This window comes from Eleutherodactylus coqui, chromosome 12 (genome assembly GCF_035609145.1).
Source record: "Eleutherodactylus coqui strain aEleCoq1 chromosome 12, aEleCoq1.hap1, whole genome shotgun sequence".
In the NCBI taxonomy this organism is placed as follows: Eukaryota; Metazoa; Chordata; class Amphibia; order Anura; family Eleutherodactylidae; genus Eleutherodactylus; species Eleutherodactylus coqui.
In genome coordinates, this window is record NC_089848.1 from 73,150,590 (window position 1) to 73,172,124 (window position 21,535).

The 21,535-nt window shown below is 45.8% G+C and overlaps 1 protein-coding gene across 10 annotated transcripts in view; it reads right to left on the reverse strand.

Moving 5' to 3' along the window:
- OBSCN (obscurin, cytoskeletal calmodulin and titin-interacting RhoGEF) overlaps window positions 1–21,535 on the reverse strand; it is a 281,462-nt gene that overhangs the window by 37,494 nt on the left and 222,433 nt on the right. For all 10 annotated transcript variants that reach the window (XM_066585186.1, XM_066585185.1, XM_066585191.1 and 7 more), the window contains 6 exons: window positions 13,271–13,392; window positions 11,118–11,230; window positions 10,325–10,493; window positions 5,128–5,209; window positions 3,816–4,016; window positions 2,803–2,863 (listed from right to left, as the gene is read on the reverse strand). In XM_066585186.1, coding sequence (XP_066441283.1) covers window positions 2,803–2,863; window positions 3,816–4,016; window positions 5,128–5,209; window positions 10,325–10,493; window positions 11,118–11,230; window positions 13,271–13,392 — 748 coding nt within the window. The remainder of the gene's footprint in view (window positions 1–2,802; window positions 2,864–3,815; window positions 4,017–5,127; window positions 5,210–10,324; window positions 10,494–11,117; window positions 11,231–13,270; window positions 13,393–21,535) is intronic.

Consider the following 21,535-nt stretch of genomic DNA (forward strand, 5'->3'; position numbering starts at 1 on the left):
GCCTTAAGGGCAAGTCATTTTTTAGGTTTTTTTTTTCATTTCCGCCTTTGAAGAGCCATAACGATTTAATTTTTTTCATCTACATAGTCGTAAAAGGGCTTGTTTTTTGTGGGCCGAGCTTTCTTCGTTGTACCATTTAATGGAGAATATATTGAAGAACTTTCAAAAATTTTCAAGTAGACTGAAATGTAAAAAAAAACCAATAATGCTTAGCCCTGATGACTGTCAGGACTAACAATATAAAGTGACCGAAAATCTAAAATCCCTCTAGTGAAGTCACATTGTGAGCATGATTTCGCAGCCTGTGTCAGGGATGGTCATACTGCTTCTACTACATTCAGCATGATGATTTCCGTGATTCCGGGGGAGCATCCAGCTCCATCTGTAATATTCTTGTTTTCTTCCCCTTGGCAGATCCAGGAGGTTGCCCTAAACCGACAATTAACAATCCTGGAGATTAATTATTAAAATGAACATCTGTTGCTTCCTGTCCCAGAATCACAGTGCGTGGAAGTACCCAGAGACAAGACGTCCTCTGCCAGCACAGAACCAGGGTTACCCTGCATCACCCCGACTCCTGGGAAATCTGAATTTATTATCAGACACATACAAACCCACACCATGATATAACATAACTGCAGCTAGACATGATATACAGGCTGGTTGTCAGCAGTAATAGATGAATAGCTGTTACTGTAGTATAAGGTGTGTGGATCTTATGTCTGATCACAATGTAATTATATCAGTGATGTCAGTAACAGGGGGCGGGGCTGTGACTACCTCTCAGACATGATATACAGGCTGGTTGTCAGCAGTAATAGATGAAAAGGTGTTACTGTAGTATAAGGTGTGTGGATCTCATGTCTGATCACAATGTAATTATATTATATGAGTGATGTCAGTAACAGGGGGCGGGGCTGTGACTACCTCTCAGACATGATATAGAGGCTGGTTGTCAGCAGTAATAGATGAATAGCTGTTACTGTAGTATAAGGTGTGTGGATCTCATGTCTGATCACAATGTAATATATTATATCAGTGATGTCAGTAACAGGGGGCGGGGCTGTGACTACCTCTCAGACATGATATAGAGGCTGGTTGTCAGCAGTAATAGATGAATAGCTGTTACTGTAGTATAAGGTGTGTGGATCTCATGTCTGATCACAATGTAATTATATCAGTGATGTCAGTAACAGGGGGCGGGGCTGTGACTACCTCTCAGACATGATATAGAGGCTGGTTGTCAGTAGTAATAGATGAATAGCTGTTACTGTAGTATACGGTGTGTGGATCTCATGTCTGATCACAATTTAATTATATCAGTGATGTCAGTAACAGGGGGCGGGGCCTCCATGCCCCCGCATCACATCTTGTACCCAAGCTAGAGGTGGTACAACAGGGTACTAGAGGCTCCCTTTAATAAATGATCCTTTGGCTCTGATATTGTAATCACTTACTTAGAACAACATTACAATCCCAAATATAAAACTTCATTTGATTCCAACAACTCCTTCTAGGGGATGATTTTTTTTATGAGTGTATATTGCGTTTTTAGTATTATGGGTGGAGCCACCACTGTTCTCCTTAATTTTCTAGAAAACCAGGGTAGACATTGTGCAAGTTGTGAGGAGCAGGGAAGGTCTATTTCTTGATTTTCTCCTCTCAGTCTGATCTTGTCCACCATTAGTTAAATGTTGTGACTGCCCAATACGCTAGAGAAAATTCCAGTTCTGCTTGAAGAACACATAACAATGAAGCACGACTTCTGGAAATTATTTGGTCCCAGACACCAAAATATGTGAAATATTGAATGTTATAAACCAGATGTCTGAATCTGTGAAACTTTGGGGAATCTTTTCCTATGGGTAGGTGGAATCTTCCTCATTTCCCAGCAGCCTGTAGCCCCATTGGCTTCTGCAGGAGGATCTCTCGAAATGTTCACAAGCCACTTTAGTCTCCAAAAAAATCCCTCTAGAATCATGCAGTAGATGCTAGGCAGGCAGAAGAAGGGAGAAGCGTTCGCAGCTTTTCCTCCATTGTCTGCGTGCTGGGAGAGGGGAGGAGAGGGGACGCTGCAGCATCTCTGCCTCAGTGATGTCTGTCTTGTAACAAGAACTTACTATGTGTGACTGCTGCAGTTCATCACACTTGGGTGGTTTAACCTTTATGTGCATTTTCAGTAATCAGAAACCTTCCCAGGTCAGTATCATTGGGTTATCAATATATATCCTTTCTGTCATATAATAATCCCTCATGTCCCTTTTTTGTCAGGCTGTAATGCCCCTCTGTGAGAGGCGGAGTCTGTCCCCTGCATCCCTCCCACTATGATGTCATCACTGCTGTATATTGCTCAGTATGCCTACTTGCTGAGTAGGTCATAGGGATACATTATTGCATGTCTATATATGATGAGTATGTGCTATTAGTAATCACATATTTTATGTTGGGGACGGCTTTATACATTTCTATCAGTGGTCTTCAGTCTGAGACTCTCCAGCTGATGTGATACTACAATTCCCAGCATATCACGACAGTTTGCAGCCTGACTTGTAAAGTCATGACAGCTGGAGGGTGACAGGCGGTAGGTGTATATGGTTTATACTGTCCTGATTTATGGGCTCTTACGTTGGCAGTGAGGGGGCAGAGGTTGTGATTCATGTCAAGGACACCTGACGGAGGGGAAGAGTAGCTAGATGTGATTACATGCAGTGCAGACTTGTAGCTTTTGTTGGCGACCGCGTCATACAGATTTTAGGAGCTGATATGGCTGACATGGTTTGGACACAGTGAATGTTCTCCCACCTCTTTCTCAGTGATTGTGTGTTTTCGAAAGAGTCGATCCAGCAGTTCCTCCCCGCAACATCTGAAGACATTAAGGATAATGAGGTGCCATCACAAAGATCTCTGGTCTGTGATCCCTACATAGAATTCTATAATTCCTGCACACAGAGCTATGGCTAAGATCCATAATCCCGGGACACAGATCAATGATCCCTACATGCAGATTCATGGTCCCTACATGCAGATTAATGATCCCTGCATGTACCGTAGATTCATGATCCCTGCGCACACAGATCAATATCCATACATGCTAATTCATGATCCCTGCACACAGGTTAATTATCCCTACAAGTAGATTTATGATCCCTGCATGCAGATTCATGATCCCAACATGTAGATTCATGATCCCTGCACACAAATCAATGATCCCTACATGTAGATTCATGATCCCTGGACACCGATCAATGATCCCTACATGCAGATTCATGATCCTTGCACATAGATTAATGATCCCTACACGCAGTTTCATGATCTCTACATGTACCGTAGAGTCATGATTCCTGCACACAGATCAATGATCCCTGCACACAGATCAATATCCTTACATGCAGATTCATGATCCCTGCAAACAGATTAATTATCCCTACAAGTGGATTTATGATCTCTGCATGCAGAACCTTGATCCCTGCATGCAGATCCATGATCCCTACATGTAGATTCATGATCCCTGCACACATCATTGATGCCTACCTGTACATTTATGATCCCTGCACACAGATCAATGATCCCTACATGTACATTCATGATCCCTGCACAAAAATCAATGATCCATGCATACAAAATAATGATCCTTACATGTAGATTCATGATCCCTGCACACAGATCAATGATCCCTACATGTAGATTCATGATTCCTGAACACAGATTAATGATCCCTGCACACAGGTCTATGATCCCTACATACAAATCTATGGTACCTGGACACAGATCTATGATCCCTACACACAGACACACTGCTTTCCAGTATAGGATACATCTCCAAGATGAGAATTAATGTCTTTTTGGTTTCAAAGGCATCAAGTAGAAGGGTGACATGGTCATGTGACACCTCCGATAAGATATCTTGCTCGCGGTATGCCTGCTGACGGGTCTTGCTCCTCAGTGGGATGAATTTGGCCGCACATATGGCTCCGTTTCCTTTGTGCACAACGCGTCTCACAAAACCAAAGGATCCCCTGAAAACAAGACAGAAAGCGGTGAAGAGGATTAGTGAGCAAGAGCACCAGCAATGAAGTAGTGTACTGACAGATGGCTAGCATCTCAGCTGTGGCCCCATAAAGCACTAACCTCTGCTGTATTGCATTGTGTGAGATGTAGTGCTTACTAGAGATGAGCCAGTATACTCGCTAAAGGCAATTGCTCGAGTGAGCATTGCCTTTAGCGAGTATCTCCCCCGCTCGTGACTGAAGGTTCGGGTGCCGGCGAGGGGAGCGGTGAGTAGCGGCTGTCAGCAGGAGGGAGCTGGGGGGAGCGAGGGAGAGATCTCCCCTCCGTTCCGCCCCGCTCTCCCTGCCCGCTGCCGGCACCCGAACCTTCCGTCTCGAGCGGGGGAGATACTCGCTAAAGGCAATGCTCACTCGAGCAATTGCCTTTAGCGAGTATACTGGCTCATCTCTAGTGCTTACAGTAACTGTAGATAGAAAACATTACATTTCCCACAATGCAATACAACAGGTCATACTTGGTCCAGAACTGATACAACCTGGTGTGAGCGGTGAGATTTTGGGGCTAGTAAACCTAAAAACTAACAGGAAACAGCAGAATTGTGACTGCAGCTCTGGATGTGACTGGAGCATAAGACATGATGTAATGACAGAAGTAGACGGTATTTGGCAGTTTACTGTTTTATTGGGGCAGGGAGAACAATGCTGATACCTGCACTGATCTTGACGGAGGATGGATTAAAACTCCATTAATCACATTGACAAGGAACTGGTTAATAGTATCTGGGATTTAGCAGAGTGTAGGACTTCTTGCACTGTATTAACGTTAGCTGTGAATGGGTTATACTTCTCTGTTGTCATCCACCTCGGGCTGCCGCAGTCTGCTGGCTCTCGTGTTTTTGTGTGGGGTTCCTGGACGGCAGAACCTTCCCCTCCCCCAACCCCATACTGTTTCCCATATCAGTAAATGCTTTGTGTGGTCTGAACTGCAGGATCTGTATCCAGAAGATGTAACGAGGGCGAATAATGCAGCAGCGTGATGGTACGGCATTAGGCATCCACTGGGATTTAACATGCTAGTCCTGACACAGGTGATGGCGATGAGTAGTAATGATCCTCCTACCTCCCAATCTCTTCTTTAACCTCAAAGAAAGACTTCAGCTTCCTCCTCTTGTGCTGCGTCTTTGTCTCGGGTTCCTTCTCATCTGGAAAAAAAGAAAAACTCTTGTCACCTGCCACACAATAGAAATGTCACATCCCCTCCCCCCTCATCAATGTTCCCTGCAGATCCTAGAGATGATGAGACTCCCCCAGAATCCTCACCGCAACAATATTACAACTGTCTGTAGAATACAAAGTAAGGATGTACAATGTAACAATGTTGGAATGTGGGAGACAATGTAACAATACAGGGGTATGGGAGACAATGTATCAATACAGGGGTATGGGAGACAATGTAACAATACAGGGGTATGGGAGACAATGTATCAATACAGGGGTATGGGAGACAATGTAACAATGTTGGAATGTGGGAGACAATGTAACAATACAGGGGTATGGGATACAATGTAACAATACAGGGGTATGGGAGACAATGTAACAGTATAGGGATATGGGAGACAATGTAACAATACAGGGGTATGGGAGACAATGTAACAATACAGGGGTATGGGAGACAATGTAACAATACAGGGGTATGGGAGACGATGTAACAATACAGGGGTATGGGAGACGATGTAACAATACAGGGGTATGGGAGACAATGTAACAATACAGGGGTATGGGAGACGATGTAACAATACAGGGGTATGGGAGACAATGTAACAATACAGGGGTATGGGAGACGATGTAACAATACAGGGGTATAGGAGACAATGTAACAATACAGGGGTATGGGAGACAATGTAACGATACAGGGGTATGGGAGACAATGTAACGATACAGGGGTATGGGAGACAATGTAACAATACAGGGGTATGGGAGACAATGTAACGATACAGGGGTATGGGAGACAATGTAACAATACAGGGGTATGGGAGACAATGTAACGATACAGGGGTATGAGAGACAATGTAACAATACAGGGGTATGGGAGACAATGTAACAATACAGGGGTATGGGAGACAATGTAACAATACAGGGGTATGGGAGACAATGTAACAATACAGGGGTATGGGAGACAATGTAACAATACAGGGGTATGGGAGACAATGTAACGATACAGGGATATGGGAGACAATGTAACAATACAGGGGTATGGGAGACAATGTAACAATACAGGGGTATGGGAGACAATGTAACAATACAGGGGTATGGGAGACAATGTAACAATACAGGGGTATGGGAGACAATGTAACAATACAGGGGTATGGGAGACAATGTAACAATACAGGGGTATGGGGGACAATGTAACAATACAGGGGTATGGGAGACGATGTAACAATACAGGGGTATAGGAGACAATGTAACAATACAGGGGTATAGGAGACGATGTAACAATACAGGGGTATGGGAGACAATGTAACAATACAGGGGTATAGGAGACGATGTAACAATACAGGGGTATGGGAGACAATGTAACAATACAGGGGTATGGGAGACAATGTAACAATACAGGGGTATGGGAGACAATGTAACAGTATAGGAATATGGGAGACAATGTAACAATACAGGGGTATGGGAGACAATGTAACAATACAGGGGTATGGGAGACAATGTAACAATACAGGGGTATGGGAGACAATGTAACAATACAGGGGTATGGGAGACAATGTAACAATACAGGGGTATAGGAGACAATGTAACAGTATAGGGGTATGGGAGACAATGTAACAATACAGGGGTATAGGAGACAATGTAACAGTATAGGGGTATGGGAGACAATGTAACAATACAGGGGTATAGGAGACAATGTAACAATACAGGGGTATGGGAGACAATGTAACAATACAGGGGTATGGGAGACAATGTAACAATACAGGGGTATGGGAGACAATGTAACAATACAGGGGTATGGGAGACAATGTATCAATACAGGGGTATGGGAGACAATGTAGGAATATGGGATACAATGTAACACTGACAGAATATGGGAGACAATGTAACAATACAGGGGTATGGGAGACAATGTAACAATACAGGGGTATGGGAGACAATGTATCAATACAGGGGTATGGGAGACAATGTAACAATACAGGGGTATGGGAGACAATGTAACAATACAGGGGTATGGGAGACAATGTAACAATACAGGGGTATGGGAGACAATGTATCAATACAGGGGTATGGGAGACAATGTAACAATACAGGGGTATGGGGGACAATGTAACAATACAGGGGTATGGGAGACAATGTATCAATACAGGGGTATGGGAGACAATGTAACAATACAGGGGTATGGGGGACAATGTAACAATACAGGGGTATGGGAGACAATGTAACACTGACAGAATATGGGATATAATGTAACAATGCAGGGATATGGGAGACAATGTAACAATACAGGGGTATGGGAGACAATGTAACAATACAGGGATATGGGAGACAATGTAACAATACAGGGGTATGGGGGACAATGTAACAATACAGGGGTATGGGGGACAATGTAACAATACAGGGGTATGGGGGACAATGTAACAATACAGGGGTATGGGGGACAATGTAACAATACAGGGGTATGGGAGACAATGTAACAATACAGGGGTATGGGGGACAATGTAACAATACAGGGGTATGGGGGACAATGTAACAATACAGGGGTATGGGGGACAATGTAACGATACAGGGGTATGGGAGACAATGTAACAATACAGGGATATGGGAGACAATGTAACAATACAGGGGTATGGGAGACAATGTAACAATACAGGGGTATGGGAGACAATGTAACAATACAGGGGTATGGGGGACAATGTAACAATACAGGGGTATGGGGGACAATGTAACAATACAGGGGTATGGGAGACAATGTAACAATACAGGGGTATGGGAGACAATGTAACAATACAGGGGTATGGGAGACAATGTAACAATACAGGGGTATGGGGGACAATGTAACAATACAGGGGTATGGGAGACGATGTAACAATACAGGGGTATGGGGGACAATGTAACAATACAGGGGTATGGGGGACAATGTAACAATACAGGGGTATGGGAGACAATGTAACAATACAGGGGTATGGGAGACAATGTAACAATACAGGGGTATGGGAGACAATGTAACAGTATAGGGATATGGGATACAATGTAACAATGTTGGAATGTGGGATACAATGTGACACTGACAGAATATGAGAGACAATGTAACAATAAAGGGATATGAGAGACAATGCAGGAATATGAGATACAATGCAACACTGACGGAATATGGGATAAAATGCAACACTGCAAAAATGTAGGATACAATGTAAGCATATAGGATTGTGGAATACAAGGTAACAACATAGGAATGTGGGAGACAATGTAACAATGCAGCATTGAGTGATACAAGGTAGCAACGTAAGAATTTGGGATACAATGTAACAATCCAGGATTGTTGGAAGCAATGTAGCTCTGCAGAAATGTGCTGTAAAATGCAACACTGCAAAAATGTGGGATGCGATGGAAGAATGCAGAATTGAGGGATACAAGATAACAATGTAGGATATAATGGAAGAATGCAGGAATATAGAAGAGAATGGATGAATCCAGCATTGTGAGAGACAATATAACAACGTAGGAATGTGGGAGACAATGTTACATCCCTGAATATGGGATACAATGTAACAATCCAGGATGGTGGGAAACAATGTAACACTGCATTCCCTATGCAGTTTATCTACTCTTTAGGCCACACTCACAAAGACCTTTTCTTACAGCGTTTAGTTTGGTATTTCAAAGGCGACGCTAACCACTGTAAAACGCCTCCATTGATTTCAATGGGGTTTCTCAGATGAGCAGTTGAACTTGGAGTTTCTAACACCACAATTTTTTAATGCTGTCTGCTGTAATTTAGTGCATTTCAATGATTTTTAATGCACCCTTTGCAATGATGGGGCGTAATAAAAAACGCCGTCGAACACGTTTGAAAACGCCGTTTGAGAATACTGCAAAATGTCACGTTTAAAACACAGCATTTTTACAGACTACGTGTAAATGGGCCTTAAATAGGCTGTGTGAGAACAGCCTAAAAGTCATTGATGCACCCTCAATGACCCCCGGAAGGTATACTGTAACTATTATCTTATCTCCCAAGAAGCACTGCTCTCTGTTACCAGGATAAACATCAAAATTGTGAGTGTAGCCTTGGATGTAGTGAGACTAAAGGCCCTTTTACAAGGACTGACAGTCTTTCAAACGACTGCAGGAACTCGGACGTCACCGCTAAGGTTATCAGCGCTTGAGCGGAGTGTTAACACACAAGGACTCCCCGCTGGATTGCGGGCTTCTCGTCAGCTTCTTGCTCAGCGCTTCACCTCCTATGTTTGCACGGGACAAGAAGCCAGCGAGCCAAGAAAGTTTTTAAGTTGACTGAAAAGTCTGCTTAACAAACCGCGAACGACAAGTGAGTGATTTTTTTTCACATGCACACTGAATGATTATCGCTCAATTTTGAACGTGTAAATGGGCCTTAACTGGCATGATGTAACTCATGTTCAGTAAAGATAAATGTATCCCACAATGCACACAGTGACTTAGAGTAAGGGCCATTTCACTCAAAATGATTATATCATTCAAAGAATTTCTGAATCGTTAAACCTGAACAATAATTGTTCAGCGCAAACACGGCCAGCGATTGAACGATGAGCGATGATTCATTTGATTTTCATTGATTTTAAACAAGCATAAGAATCATTGTTGGCTCCTTCGCTAATCATTTGGATTAACCCTTTCCAATCCAATTTGTATCCAGATTTTCCTAGGGGGCTTACTCTTTTTCTGCGCTATCTGCTGGCTAAAGCCAGTACTGCATGAGGTGACACGTTGGATAGGCTCCGACAGCAGAGAGGCTGGCAATATACAGTAAGAGAACCCCGACGGGCGTCTTCCAACATCGGAGCTGTACAGCCTTACATCATAATGTCTTTAGACGTCAGACAGTGGTTGGGAAAGGGTTAAACACAGATCATTCAGTTGTTCTTATCCACTTATACAGAGAACTGAACGATCATGTTAAAAAAATTAACAATTTATCTTTGTGTTTAAACTGCCCACCCGAGCTAATGAACAAACGATATCACAGCTCAGCAAATGATTCCTGGCTCCATGTGAAGGTACCCCAACATGGGAACACATCCTGTACACATATAACCCCTGTGCTGTTGTGCTGGAATACTTACCTGCACCCATAACAAGCTCGGCCTTGCAGGACACCTCTCCAGCAGAGTTGTGGGCGACACAGGTGTACACCCCGCCATCCCCAGCCTCCGTGTTCTGGATGATCAGGGAGTATTTCCTGTCTTCTTGCAATGTCTGGATTCTGTCAGTTTCCTTCAACTGCTTGTTATCCTGACAAATCAAAAGAGCAAAAGTGGAGACTTCCTAAAGCAAATACACATGTGGCATCAAAGCTCTTCATCCACACTCCTCTTATAGGAGGCTATAGTCATTGGAGCCAACCTTTATAGCAGGCAATGGTCAGAGGAGTCTTACCTTACACTAGCCAATGGTCAGGGGAGACTCCTCTTACACCAGGCAATGGTCAGGGGAGGCTGCTCTGACACCAGGCAATGGTCAGGGAAGACTCCTCTTATAGCAGGCAATGGTCAGGGAAGACTCCTCTTACACCAAGCAATGGTCAGGGGAGACTCTTTTTTTATCAGGCAATGGTCATGGGAGGCTCCTCTTACACCAGGCAATGGTCAGGGAAGACTCCTCTTATAGCAGGCAATGGTCAAGGGAGACTCCTCTTACACTAGCCAATGGCCAGGGGAAGCTCCTCTTATAGCAGGCAATGGTCAGGGGAGACTCCTCTTACACCAGGCAATGGTCAGTGAAGGCTCCTCTGATACCAGGCTATGATCAGTGGAAGCTCTTCCTATACCAGGCTATGATCAGTTGAGTCTAACCCTATGCCAGGCTAAGGTTAGTGGAGGCTCCTCTTATACCAGGTAGTGATCAGTGGTGTCTTACCTTATACCAAACTATGATTAGTGGAGGGCTCCCATCTATCACTGCATCAAATTGGGCTGTGTCTCCACGGTGGGTGTGGACATCTTCAATGGTCACCTGCATATATGGGGGTCCTGTAAATGTCAAACACAAAGAACTTAACCTGAGTGGTCACCTCTCTGTCTGTCTAATTTTCCTCATAGTTTCTTTTCTTCCCCTTCCTCGCCAGTACAGTAAACAATCTGTCCTCACACCATCAGGGCTTGAGATCTTGCTGGGCGAGCGAGACCGTCTCTCTCCCAGTCTGATTGGAGAGACCACAAACTGACAACCCTGACAAGTCACTTGTGGGAATAGTTTTCTTCACACATGGCGAGGATTTCCTCTAATGTGGGGGTTCATTACAAGGTTGCCAATGTCATTTTTGTTTTCCTTTTACTGGATAACTTATCCAAAAATCTTAGCCAGCCCAAATTTTTTACTGACACATTGGGAAAACCATAATAAATCATAAAGATTATAAGTGATACATGACTACAATGCAATATACTGATAGGAAGACATTAGTAGCATTCACTATGAGCTGTAAAATGCTGAGAATTACAATAACCTGTACCAGATCCTCCGGCTTCACAAAAATCACTGACGCATTCAAAAATTTTAATGGGCAGTGGAAAAAAACTGCCCTATTTTTTATAGACTGTCCAGAAATGTACAGATGGTTGGAAACCCTGGTTAGTTTTGGTGTTTGCAGCAGCATGTAATATTATTATTGCATATCAGTGGTTCACGTTAAGGTCTACGTTTGATTGCTTCATAGAATTTAAGCTCAAAAACTTTGAAGCTGCTGGGCGCGACCTTGAGGTAACCTTGAAGATCCTTCGCTGGAGTCTGCAGGTAGCTGTGCAATCACAGTAATATCAGACGGATGGATAATTCCATCAGTGACCTCTTCACAATAACATCTCATAACAATGAGAGGAGGGGGCAGGCCACCGCAGCCGGAGACTCCTGCAGATTTAATAAGGAATCTCCAGACGACTGAGAAGACTTGATATTTAGTGACATTTATTTCAAAACCAATTTCCACAAAACAGTCAATGACCCAAGTTGAGGAAATGACATCCCGAACAGCAATCTAACCAGCCGCAGAAGTATCTATCTATCTACCTATCTACCTACCTACCTACCTACCTACCTACCTACCTACCTACCTATCTATCTATCTATCTATCTATCTATCTATCTATCTATCTATCTATCTATCTATCTATCTATCTATCTATCTATCTATCTATCTATCTATCTATCTATCTATCTATCTATCTATCCATGCATCCATCCATCCACCTCTCGAATATGTATCGATCTCTCTAGAACCAGCAGGGGAGCTGCTATCGTTACCCCTCCATTGAGCACATTTATCAGTATAAACCTGTTGCAATATTCCGGCTGCTCTCACATATTTTCAGCTTAAATCTGGGAACACAACGTGATAACCAGTGGATTATGAAGATTATACAACATTTCGCTAATGGATCCGAGGAGGCCTGCCATGTGATGGGGAAAAGTAGTCAAGATGTGGAGAAGTACTGTGTGGTGGAATCAGGAGGCTATAGGTGACCCCTCTATAGAGAGGACCCCACAGACTGTACATAAGGGTGTATACCATACACCTGACCATTCTGTATATTATGGATCTCCCCAAATCTGCTCTAGCTTGTAATTTGGGGTCCAAACATAATTTTTAATTCCTTCATACTATAACCTCCAGGAATCTGCATTCAAGAGTGTATCCAGGGTCTCAGATGTAGCTATAGAATCAACCCTATGTAGTAATTTGATGCTCATATAGCCTCTCTAATGTGCAGGTAGACTCCCACCTTACCCTCTCTATACAATAAGCCTCCCCCTCTGTTCAGAGGTGCGTGCTGTGTCCCTGAGTTTGGATCTGGGGTCTATATGATGTCAGTCACCCTGTACAGAATGAACCCTCTGCACAACGTAGGCTAAATAGCACCATTGCCTCATTTATAGAATGACCCCCTTCTTCCACAGCCTTCCTCTGCATCTATAGAATGTCCCTGGATGTGGCTGTCACTTCTTGTTCTGGTGATGGTAGCAAATTCCGCCCACCCCAAAAAACCCAGGGTTGCCCCTCTTGCTGTACTTACTGGCCCCCTGATTCTGGCTCACGTGCAGGCAGGTCTTCTCCGTGGTCTGAATGTAAACTTGGCTATGGACATCCCAGATCTGAGCCGCCGGTCTCCTCCGCTCCGCTGCATCCATCTGAAGCCTTAGGAAGACAGAGGCTCAGCAGCTATTTATAACCTGAATGTGACTAAGGCGAGCAATCTGTTCACGGCAAGAGAGCGACATCCTACCACAATTCTGCTCCCATCATCCCCGCTGACTGAGCAGGCAGAGGGCCTTGCAGGCAGCACAGGGGTTAATGCTCCCCAAACCTAGCAGCGTTAATACAGCCAGTGCCATCGTCCGCCACTACCAGAAAATCCATTGTATTAATCCCCCAGGGGACAGAGAGCCGTCAGTAGAGGTAACGAGCACAAACTTACATCTATTATACACTGGAGTGGCACGAAAAAGCAAAAGGAGAATAAAGACAAACAATCACTTTATTAAACACACCAGGAGACGATAGTGAAACAATGTATCTAATGGATAAGGGACTAAAGGGCATAACGGGGCTCGGTATTAGTACACATAACTCAGTGCAAGTCCCAGAGACTCGGATTAGTTCATCACATGCAGATGGTAATGCTACAGAAATAGTGTGTATGAATGATAATAAAGATAACTGCATCAAAGTATCAAAACCATAAGCAAGGATAGTACCCACCAAATGGAACCGGGGGGCACCCCAAGCCCTTTAACCTGGAAATCCTGCATGCTTTTGTATGTATCTATTATACACAGGCTATCACAGATGAAGGCTTAAAGGGCCAGGAAGCCCAGAGCCAGAATATTAGATCAGTACTGGAGCATTATAAGAGGAGCGTCTGATATAGTTACATATATGATAGAAATGTCTTTGGAGGTTATATTAGTGTTGGAGCGTTATAAGAGGAGCGGCTGATAGCAGTCATATGTATGATAGAAATATCTCTGCAGGTTATATGAGTGCTGGAGCGTTATAAGAGGAGGGGCTGATATCAGTCACATATATGATGGAAATGTCTCTGGAGGTTATATCAGTGCTGGAGTGTTATGAGAAGACTGTCTGATATGAGCCACATATATGATGTAGATGTTTCTGCAGGTTATATCAGTACTAGAGTGTTATAAGAGGAGCTAATATCAGTCACATATATGATAGAAATGTCTCTGCAGGTTATTTCAGTGCTGGAGCATTATAAGAGAACTGTCTGATATCAGCCGCATATATGATGTAGATCTCTCTAGAGGTTATAGCGGTGCTGGAGAGTTATAAGAGGAGTGACTGATATCTATCACATATATGACGTAAATATCTCTGGAAGTTGTATCGGTGCTGGAGCGTTATAAGAGGAGCAGCTGATGCCAGTCACATACATGATGTAAATGTCTCTGGAGGTTATATCAGTATTGGAACATGACCAGGGTATGGTCGACTCACCGAGTATTAAATAATCCATACCTCTTTTTCCATTAATAAAACTCCGAACCACTTCTTAATTGGAATATTTTGGCCACAGCAGCCTTTATTAAACATACACAAAAATAAACACCGTATCCATTAAACTATACGGGGAAGGAGGCCCTTGGAGTCCCATCCAATATAATAATAATAATAATAATAATAATACTAAGGGTCTGGCGTATAATAATCCATGAAACAAAACTGTACCTGGCTTCCAACCGTCACCCGGCTCGGATGCCCAAAAACCCCCTCTGGGAGGCAATCAGCATATAAAATTGTAGGCCACCCGGGACCCCTTCCCTGGCCTGCTACCACCGCGCCAGACCCAACCAAAACCATTAGGGTGATAATCACTCCAGGTGAGGCCGTCCCCTCCCCACCGTAACTCCTTCCACCCAATATAAACTGCCTCCAAGGACCCCCCCCCCCCGCCTGCCACAGCCAGCTGCCATGACGTTTTAAATACCTATAAATTATATAATCAACAGCTTCACTCATATCTTCTCATAAATATACTACCCGCCTAAACCAATTAATATATATTCACTTATTCAAAAGAAAAATATTTTTTTTTTTTTTTTTTTTTTTTTTTTTAATAAATATATTCTTCAACCTATCCACCAAAAATCGGGAGGGTGGGTGGGCTCTGAAACGTTCAAAAAGATGGCGCTCCCGCCCAAAATGCCCCTTTTTATAACTAACCCCCCCCCCCCCCCGCAATTCCCCCCCCCCCTCTTTTCTCACTAACCAATCCCTTTAAACTGCTTCCTAACAATCACTCCCCTCACCTTTACAGTTAACCCTATCCTAACCTTCTTGTTCCCGGCAAACCCTGTCATGCAGGGCCTACACGTATATGCCCCTCGCGGCACGTTCCGGCCCTTTTCTTGACCAGGGTATGGTCGACTCACCGAGTATTAAATAATCCATACCTCTTTTTCCATTAATAAAACTCCGAACCACTTCTTAATTGGAATATTTTGGCCACAGCAGCCTTTATTAAACATACACAAAAATAAACACCGTATCCATTAAACTATACGGGGAAGGAGGCCCTTGGAGTCCCATCCAATATAATAATAATAATAATAATAATAATACTAAGGGTCTGGCGTATAATAATCCATGAAACAAAACTGTACCTGGCTTCCAACCGTCACCCGGCTCGGATGCCCAAAAACCCCCTCTGGGAGGCAATCAGCATATAAAATTGTAGGCCACCCGGGACCCCTTCCCTGGCCTGCTACCACCGCGCCAGACCCAACCAAAACCATTAGGGTGATAATCACTCCAGGTGAGGCCGTCCCCACCGTAACTCCTTCCACCCAATATAAACTGCCTCCAAGGACCCCCCCCCCCCCGCCTGCCACAGCCAGCACGACTTACCCCCTAAGTCTGCGCCGCCCTCCATACCATCAACGCCCTTTCTATCCCTTCTTGTATACGCAATGACCACATATCCAAGCCGACGTCATTTAAATGTACGCCGTCATCTAACCAATACCCCCCTACCCCACCTTCCAAAATCTCGTGTCTAACTTTAACCCCTCCATTTCTAACCACAAAAGCTGAAATGTGTCTATTTATTTTTATTCTTGCTTTGTTAATTTTCAGAACTGATCTGGCCATCCTCCATGACTTTCTGGGCAAGATTTCAGACCACACAATTACCATGGCTGGGAATGCCCTGCGTAGCCGCAGAAAGTCATGTTGGATGTCCCGCCTAACCTCTCTGGCTGGACGCCCCCCAAGGTCATTACCCCCTGCGTGTATTACCAGAACGTCTGGAGCCCTATCCAGCTCTGCGTAGGACGTGATTTCTGGTATGACCCTTCCCCACATCATACCCCGCATACCCATCCAACGGATTATGGCCTCCCTTCTGGAAAACCCCAGCTGTCTTCCTTCTGGTCTAACCTGCGCCCGCTCAGCTGCCCAAAACACAAAAGAGTGCCCTAATATCCACACGAGCGCCGGGCTTCCCTCTGTCAAGAAAACACAATGAAAAAGGAACAAAAAAGAGGGAAAACAAAAATGGGGCGTTAAGCAGGGTAACTTTACATATGATCATCATAATGCAATCCATAACATAGGGTTTTTTTTTTTTTTTTTTTTTTTTTTTTTATACTATATCTCTACGTATTATACATTCCCGAACCATCCTTCCGGCCTGACGTACAGCCGGTATCTATTGGATCTCCATCTGCCAATTTTTTGTAACACTCCCGGGCTCAGGCCTCGCTCGTATGCCTCTGTAGCTGCCCCTATTCGGAACGAATGCGAAGAAAATCCCATCCGCTCCATGCCCAATTCTTGCAACGCTTTTCCCAGCATTGCGCCAAATTGAAACTTAGATACAAAAGACCCGTCCCTATGCTGGAATAAAGGACCCTGGTCGCCCGGCACTTTTTCCATCAGGCTAATGAAACACGTTACGGGGCACATCCTAGCCCCCGACACTCTACCCAATACAATCCTCTTCCCTTTTCGCATCTGATCTGTTTTTGAGTGTGTCAGCCAAATAACAACATTATCTTCACTCAAACTGACGTCTGTCCTTTGTAAACCGCCAGCAGTCGTTTTACTAGGTGACACCAGCTCGCTAATACGAAACGCCCCAAAAAATGCAAACGAAAAAACCGATTGAAATAGCGCCACTTCCGAATCATCCGAACACACGTCTTCCAATATCCTACCAATCCTTTCTAACATGGAAAAAGAAATTGGCCTCCTCCTATCCTTCACCCTCCTCCCTTTCTTGAAACCCTTCAAAGTCTGGGATATAATAAAGCGCTTTGTAATATCCTCCGCACCCCTAAGTTTGAAGCCAAATGCTAAACCCGCCATTAACCTGTCGATCTTGGCCACCGACCAATTAGCACCATGCGCCTCACTTATCAATAACAACAACGCCCCTACCTGGTCTTCCTCAGAATATACCTCCCCTATATTCTCAATCCACTGCATCCATTCTCCCCAAGCTGCCTCATAAGCTTTCAATGTGCCGGCCGCCAGCGACCCCCGGATCAGGTGCTCCGCCGCACGTCGACCAATCGCCAAAGTTCTGGAGGGCACAGCCGTCCTTCCGTATCCGCCTCTGGCACCAGGGTCCGAAAGCGCTCCCACTGAAAGCGAGAGAGTGAGTCAGCTATGCAGTTTTTTACCCCAGGAACGTGTTCAGCCACAAACCAAGCGTTCAATGTTAACCCTGACAGAACCAATTGCCGCAACAAATCAATAACCGGAGCCGAAGACGCCGATCCCTTATTAATAGCCTGCACTACCCCCAGGTTATCGCAACCAAAAATCACTTTTTTGTTTCTGAAAAATTCACCCCAAATAACTACCGCAGCCACAATCGGAAACAACTCAAGCAACGTTAGGTTTTTTGTTAAACCCGCTGTCACCCACTCCTCTGGCCAAGCTCCCGCACACCACTGACCCCTGAAAAATGCGCCAAAACCGGCGCTTCCCGCTGCATCAGTGAACAACTCACATACTGCACTATCGACCACTTCCTCAATCACCATGGTCCTCCCGTTGTACTTCTCCAGAAAGGACAACCAAACCTCCAAATCAGCCCTCAAACTCTTTGACACCCTTATAAAATGGTGAGGCTTTTTAACCCCTGCTGTTGCTCGTGCCATTCTTCTACCAAATATTCTTCCCATGGGCATAATTCTCCCAGCAAAGTTTAACTTTCCTAACAATGACTGCAACCGCTGCAATGTAATCTTTTTCCCTGCCTTTGCCTTCTGCAATTCCTCCCTTAAGACCTCTAACTTTTCCGTGGGTAACCTAAATTCCATTGCTTCGGTATCAATTGTAATCCCTAGGAAACTTAAAGATTTCGTTGGCCCTTCCGTCTTTTCAGGAGCCAATGGGACGCCAAAATGATTGGCCACCCATTGAACCGTTGCTAACAAATTGCCACACATGGGCGAATCTGCCTCGCCAATGCATAAAAAATCATCCAAATAATGGATAATAGAACGCGCCCCTGACACCTCATGCATCACCCATTCCAAAAATGTGCTGAACATCTCAAAATACGCACAAGAAATAGAACAACCCATGGGCAAGCATCTGTCAACGTAATACTGCCCTTCCCAAAAACACCCCAGCAGTTTGCAACTTTCCGGATGAACCGGCAGCAAACGAAAAGCCGATTCGATATCGGTCTTGGCCAACAAGGCTCCCTTACCGAACTTTTGAACCCACTTAACCGCTGTGTCAAATGAGGTATAATCCACCGAACACAGCTCGGGGTCAATCCCATCATTGACCGAGGCCCCTTTTGGATAGGATAGATGCTGAATAAGCCGAAACTTGTTCGGCTCTTTTTTCGGCACCACCCCAAGCGGTGACACAATCAAATCGCCCCATGGTGGAGCTAAAAAGGGGCCCGCCATTCTCCCTAATCGTACCTCTTTCTCCAACTTTTCTTTTACCACCTCCTTGTGCAACAACGCTGACTTCAGGTTCCTTAACGTAACAGGAACTACATGCCCCGGAGGGGGAATACGAAAACCAACATCAAAACCATCAAACAATAAAGAACTTTTCTCCCGGTTCCCATATCTACTTAGATAAGGGGCCATCCTTTGTAACATCACCGGCGTCATCCCTTTTTCCACTACTACCGGCACTTCTGGCCTTGTCTCTTTTAAAACAACGCGCTGCTCCGTGCGACGCTCCGTCGCAAACTGAGCAGACGTGCTTGAATCGACAGGTGGCCCCAAACTTACATCTCCCCTCATTAAATGCCCAACACACCCCGGGCTTCTTAACATTTTGTTGGCCCACCTGCTGTCCCGTTCCTCCCCCTGATCCAACGCCGGCCCCGCCGGCCCCACCTTGAAAAGGATGCCCGTACCTGACCGGGGCCATCACCCTTAACCAAAGACCTATGTCTTTATTATCCCACCGTATGCTCGGCCTGACCGCCTTTCGTTGACGAAACTGTTCGTCATAACGAAGCCATGTCTGCCCGCCATACGTGCGATACGCTTCCGCTATCGCATCCAAATAACAAAAAAGGCCCGAACAATTCTCCGGGGCTTTTTCGCCTATAACACTAGCCAAAATCGCAAAAGCTTGCAACCAGTTTTGAAACGTTTGCGGAATCAACCGCCACCGTTTCTTTTCTTCGTCCTCCTTCTTAGAATCAGTCCTTTTTCCTTTGTCCAAGTTAAACTTTTCCAAAGGTAAGAGGGAAAAAATCTCTACGTATTCATCTCTCCAGATTTTCTCGCGAACCTCCTTCTTTAGATGGGCCCCTAGGGGCCCCTCAAAACAGACATAGACTTCACCCCTGGCCTTATCGTCCAGTCGGATCGCGTCCCCATCTTTCTCCGTCTGAATTCCTACCGTCACCCCCGACACCGCGGATCCTGTAGTCACCCCTTGACTCCCACCTACCGCGCCACTTCCTTGTGAAACACCTCTAGACCCTTCAGACAACCACGCCGCCACTGGCGATGCAACTGTCTGAGTCCCCAAACCCAGGCCCTGCTCACAGCGGACCAACATCTCCCTCATATTACCTAACAACGAGCGTAATTCAACTTCCCGCTGACCTCCACCTGCACTACCCCCGCTCCCCCCTAACATAAACTCCCCGCTCCCTCTAGGCAGATTAATATCATCAAAATTATAGCATTGTGTTAAACATTCATGCTCACCGGGCCGCATGGGCGCTGTGATCCCATCAGCCGTCATCCGCGGATCCGGTCGTCGTTCCTGCGCCCGACTTGCGCCAGCCGCCGTCTCGTCCCGCTGGTAGGGAAAAAGGCTCTCTCGCTGCCGTTGCTCCGGATCGTTTAACTGTTCCGGGCCCACTTGACGCCCGTCTGGTAGTGGCACGAAGATGGCCGACCTGACCTGCCGACTACCTCCTGCCACCTCGCAATGCACTCCTGGAAATAAATCCCTGGGGCGCTCCGACAAGCTCCCCGTAGCCCTCGGCGGATCTTCCTGCTGATGAAACAATCCAGCTCCCTGCACCACGTCCGAAACCTGGGGGCGCTCGGACGAGCTCCCCGTTGCCCTGGGCGGATTTTCCAAGCGACGCACGGCTCCTACCGCGCTTCGACCTCTCTCTCGCTGCCTGGCCCCCCCCCGGGCCGGCACTTCACCCTGGGGGGTAGCCGTGTCCTCTCCGTCTAAGATGGCGTCTGGCCGGGCAAGCCCCGCCCCCCGAGGAGAGCGAGACCTGCGGCCGGCCGTTGGACCCGGGCGTTGTCTTGGATTCCTCCTGGCCGGTCTGTCCCCAGCCACCCTGGCTGTGGGTGATGAGCGACCGGCCAGAGGGTCCCCGGAGGGGCTCCTAACCCTGCGCCGGGTCCTGGGCTCCGCCTCCTCGGCTATTAACCTAGCCGGAGGACGTGTCCTGCGCGCACGCGCGCGCCTTGCCGGGGCTCCGTCTCCGCTGGCTGCTGCCGGCTCACCTCTCTCCGCTCCTGTCATCTGAGCCTGCAGCCACCCCGGGGGATGATTCACCGCCGCTGCCCGGAGGATCGCTAAGGCTGCTTCCACCGCTGACATCCCGGTAACCTTTTTTTTTCTCTGTCTTGGCGCTCACTCCGCTACCGCTCTTCCCAGCTGGGTCCTCCGCAAGCACTAGCTCCGCTCCGCTGCCGCTAAAACTTCCCTACCGGCTCCGCTATCTATTCTCTCTCTCTCCACTTTCTCTGAAACGTTTCTCTCTCTCTGAAACGTTCAAAAAGATGGCGCTCCCGCCCAAAATGCCCCTTTTTATAACTAACCCCCCCCCCCCCCCCCCGCAATTCCCCCCCCC